The sequence below is a fragment of the Rissa tridactyla genome, chromosome Z, assembly GCF_028500815.1.
Source record: "Rissa tridactyla isolate bRisTri1 chromosome Z, bRisTri1.patW.cur.20221130, whole genome shotgun sequence".
In the NCBI taxonomy this organism is placed as follows: domain Eukaryota; kingdom Metazoa; phylum Chordata; class Aves; order Charadriiformes; family Laridae; genus Rissa; species Rissa tridactyla.
Genome location: NC_071497.1, coordinates 9,416,540 through 9,421,461, shown reverse-complemented (window position 1 = coordinate 9,421,461; position 4,922 = coordinate 9,416,540). Strand labels below are relative to the sequence as shown.

General features: G+C 42.2%; 1 protein-coding gene across 3 annotated transcripts in view; it reads left to right on the top strand.

Annotated features, from left to right (window-relative positions):
- Window positions 1–4,922, top strand: part of MSH3 (mutS homolog 3) — a 118,467-nt gene that overhangs the window by 133 nt on the left and 113,412 nt on the right. For all 3 annotated transcript variants that reach the window (XM_054186851.1, XM_054186850.1, XM_054186849.1), the window contains exons 2-3: window positions 2,231–2,354; window positions 3,376–3,599. In XM_054186851.1, the coding sequence (XP_054042826.1) occupies window positions 2,231–2,354; window positions 3,376–3,599 (348 nt within the window). The remainder of the gene's footprint in view (window positions 1–2,230; window positions 2,355–3,375; window positions 3,600–4,922) is intronic.

Genomic DNA, 4,922 nt, shown 5'->3' with positions numbered 1-4,922 from the left:
GTGCGCCCGGGGCGGCGGCGGTTGGGGCTCAGGGCGCCTGAAGGGCGCGGGCCGGGCCGTAGGGGCCCTGAGGGAGCCGTCGTGATGGCGGCGGAGGGCCCTCGGGCCTGTCTGGTTACCTGCTGTCAGCCAGTCATGTCGGAAAGGATGGCCACGGCCCTGCTGCAGGAAGGGGTGCCCTGCGTGGGACGGGCAGGGCCTTCTAGTTGCAACGCTTGCTGTAGCGTCTTTGCCTTGTGTAACACAGGGTAGCGATGCACAGCACTGGTGAAGCCTCACCTCGAGTACTGTGTCCAGTTTTGGGCCCCTCACTACAAGAAAGACATTGAGGCTCTGCAATGTGTCCAGAGAAGGGCAATGAAGCTGGTGACGGGTCTTGAGCACAAGTCTTATGAGGGAGCTGGGGTTCTCCTGCCTGTAGAAAAGGAGGCTGAGGAGAGACCTTGTTGCTCTCTACAACTGCCTGAAAGGAGGCTGTAGCCAGGTGGGGGTTGGTCTCTTCTCCCAAGTAACAGGTGATAGGACAAGAGGAAATGGCCTCAAGGTGCACTGGGGGAGGTTTAGACTGGGTATTAGGAAAAATTACACTGAAAGGATTATTAAGCATTGGAACAGGCTGCCCAGTTGAGTCACCATCCCTGGAGGTATTTAAAAGATGGGTAGACATGGTGTTTAGGGACATGGTTTAGTGGTGATTTTTGTCAGTGTTACATTGATTGTTGCACTTGATCTTAATGGCCCGTTCCAACCTAGGCAATTCTATGATTCTGTGACACCTAGTTTTTCAGGAAACAGCCAGGATGTGCCCATTTAGTAGGTATGCTGTGGCTTGGCATGGGTATGGTGAGCTTAGGCAAGCTAATGTGCCGGTTTGTGTCACGGGCCTTTGCTCCCTTGCAGTAATGCTGGACCTTCTGGCACAGGTTTTACCTCCTGGCATGTGATGGGTTGAACTCCTGGCCTGAATCATGGAGCTCGGATGACTCTTAGTCTTCTGTCAGTGCAAGACCAAGAGAGACTGCAGTGATCCAGCAGCTTCTCCCATGACACCGCTAGGAAAAAAAATTGCTGTCTCTCAGCAATTGGATTTAATTCTGAGTTTGTATGTCCCAGTCTCCCTGTAGTTAATGTTTCTAGCCCTTTCTGGCCCTGGAAAGGTTTATGCTTTTTTCGCCTGTGTCTCAGGTCAACCTCTTTTGTTATCTTTAGTCCAAATATGTTTGAAAGGTGTGATTACTGCTTTCTGTCAATGCAGAAATACTGCATACGTGGTATGTAATAGTGGGCTTGGAAGGGAAACTGCCACTCGTGGGCTGTGAGGTTATGGGCTTAGTTGCAGAGGGTGGATTTCCTGCTTAGTTATAATTTCCCTAGTAATACACTTAAACCATCTGAGATTACCATATGAAATGTGGATGCAAGCTGCTAAAAGCACCCGTTTTGTGTTTATCTGCAAAGTGAAATGGTAGTGTGTTTATACATTGTTGCAGTTGCAAGTTACCTCTTTATATTTGGTCATACTTCTTGCATTCTCTCAAACAGAATACATCAATGATGAAACAGTATAAACTGATGAATTTTCTGTTTACAAAGTGTTAGAAGTGTGTATGCCAAAAGCCATCTAAGGAGCACTGCTTGAAATTACTGTATTCTGCACAAACCCAGGATGATGCTAGCTAGGTGTTGACAGTTAGTTTAGGAAAATCTTTTCAGTCTGGATTAACATTTCCAGGACGGTGTGGAGGAGATACTCTTCCATCGTCGGTGTGTAGGTCATAGGAAGTTTTGCCTCTCAGGGGTGAATAGCCAGTATCTGTCAAGAAGAGGGCTCTGAACTGTGGGAATGAGTATTTGCAGAGGAGATCTGGTTCAGACATAGGGTGGTAGCGTGTGGTATGATGGGAAAGTCTGTTAAGTGCTGGTTCAGTTTTCTGCCACAGAGGTAACTTCAAGCTGCCTTTTGGAGCCATGGTAGCTGCAGGTGTTTCTTTTCTAGCACAACAGCCGACTTGTTCACAGAATGCACTATTCCTCCTCCTCTTGTAACTTTGATTGTTAGAAGAACTATTTTATAAACAAAACACGTAGATAGGTAAAATAGTTAGGGATTTTATGTATTGTAAATTAATTCTGCATTATCTTTATGAAATTCTTGGGTGCACTATTGTCTTTTGTAGAGGATGGCAAAGAGGAAAAGTAATTGAACTTCTTTGTTTAATTTATATTTCAGGCTTCTGAATTGGGCACAAAAAGGAGAACATCAACTGAAAGCAATGAACCTTGTGAAAAGAAAACCAAGGCACGACAAATTACTCTAGAAGACATCTGTAACCCACTGAAGACTCAGGATAAAAGTGAGCTGACTGTAAAGAAACCTTCAAGCATTTATACCCAATAAATAGTTTTTCATTGTCCAATGTAAAAATGTTAGTCAGCGGATACTTTAGGAAGCGTCTCTTGAATGCAAGATATATGTCTGAAGAGCCATTATGAGCATACTAGCTGTACTGTTAAAGCACCTTTCTGTGGCTCAGAAGCTAGGTATTTGAGCCTCACTCCAGAATTACTCTGCAAATCCTCTTCAGCTGACTCAGCTTTAACAGGTGATTTAGTCAGTGAGGTCCAGATGCCCAGGAAAAAATGCCGCAACTTCCCTTTGTGTATTGGTTTAACAGTTTGCCTTTTAGACTAAGGCTGAAGCATGACTGACACCTGACAGCTCTGTGGGGTGTGGCCTGTGACTGGGATACCTAAAGGCTACAACAAAGTAAATAGTTCTAAGGCAGTGCTCTTAACTGTGAAATGACAGCCACTTAATTACATTGAAAATGCTTGTGCTCCATCTGTCTTTGAAACAAGAATTTAACAAATGACTGATGCTGGTAGAAAAACAAATCAGTGACTATAAAGTTCATTACACTTACACTTCATTGAGAATAATTAGCCTCAATAATTTTTTTAAAGAGGTAATTATATTCAGTTCTGTGGGTGTGATGGTTTGAAGTATCATTAAGACACCATCAGCTAGCAATACTGTCTGCTTAAAAACTGTACTGAAAAAATACCACTTATCTTCCAATATTCTTGGCTAATTTTGTGGCTTTGCAGTTATCAGTCCAGAAAATAATTGTGCTTCTTTTACCATATATGAAGAAGCATACAAGTAAGGAGTATTGATTTTCCAGGGAAGATAACCAAGCTGATTACATGCCCGATTCTTTCAGGCTGGCAGAAATACTGCAATGGGAAAGGAGAAAGAATGTAGGAAAGAGAGACAGAGCAAAATGATTGCATTCTCACTGATGTCATTCTAATAGATATTCTGTTTTAGAAAATAAGTTGCTAATATGTTTTTGTTATATATTTTTACTGAAGAAGAACCTCAGAAGTGTGAAAAGCCCCGTATATGTTTGCAAACTCTAGACAGACTGAGAGAATTCTGCAGTGATTCAGACCAGCAGTGTAAGAGAGTCCAGGAGGATAGTTTTCGGGAGAAAGAATCTGTGATTTTGGAAAAATGTCCCAGTATTATTGGGAGAAGTTCAGAATTGAAAAACCCTCTTCAGTCTTGGGACACTAGCCCAAAGGTTGCTCAGAAGGTACGTAGAGCTTTGGTCCAGTGCTGTGTGGATTACTTTCTATGATTTAAAAAAGCAAGCCCTGGCACAAGATTCCTTTTATGTTTTTTTGTGTGCTGTCATGAAATAGTGAAGCAGTACCCAATAGACCAGTGTTTGTGTACAGATGTTTTCCTGGAACTCTTTAGCATAGTGAACAGAATGCCTCTTACAGTTCTTCAGTGATGTCATTGAAAAAAGCAGTAATGAGAGAGCAGAAACACTGTTAGTTTTTCTTGTGATTGTGAATGAACCTATAATATCGTAATAACAGATGTTCAGTGTGGCCCTTTGGTCAGCTTTCTTTCCATTCTGTCCATTTTGATATGGGCTGTAAAATTCCTAACAGTCTTTCTTTGCAAAAATATGACTTAGAATTATTACTGAGATTTAGCTTAATCCAGTTGCTAATAAATCTAACTGCTAAAGATATCACTGTTTTTTTTTTCATCTGCAGAAGGTATGGGTAGCTCCCATGAAAAATTATCATTATGGTACCTGTGGTGCAAGTTGATAAGAGTGTAGTCCTGCTTTGCTTTTCCTTTTATTGTGGGGCTAATTAACATCAGTTAACTGATTGGGTTTTGGGCTCACCTTGCTCAGTTTGAAGTATTCAGGTCCTGAAAGGTATCTCGTGGCTTACTGTGGTGGTGTTGCATTGGGGCTCAGCTGCTCTTTAATGAAGCTTTACATGTGGCTTTTTGAAGGAAGGAGATTGCATGAAAGGTTGTATAGGTGATTTGACCTTCCCTGTCTGAAGGTCATGACCTTAAACTGGGGTATCTAATGGGTTGTGTGAACAAGAGATCAAAATAAGAATAGTGAAGCAGTCTGTGGCAAGAGATTTCTGTTGTGAAAAAGGATTGAGATTATATAGGTGTGGTCAGTTGGAGAACACAGACAACTGATTTCTTCTCTCTCCCTCTTTTTCAAACCCTTGTCTGTCTGGAACTTCTTAATTTCTGACCCTTTGTCCATCTGGTTACATTGACACCAGATTCTGCCCCTGCTAGTTTAATCTGTAAATCATACTTCAGCATTTATCACAGATGTTTGAGAACCAATTCTATGTGCAGAAACTGTAAAATGTGTGTGTTTTACGTATGTGTGTGAAACATGCATGGGGAGTATTTTTTCTTTTACCTTAGTGACTTTCTCTTTTGTAACACTGGAGACGGCATGTGCGTGGCTTAAGTTGCTGGTTAAAAATGTGTGTTACAGTAACTGCAGTAGAAGTGCATGTTTGGTGAGCCAAGGCATGCGCAATGCTCCCTCCACCAAGCTGTGGGCCTAAGATGGTTGTTT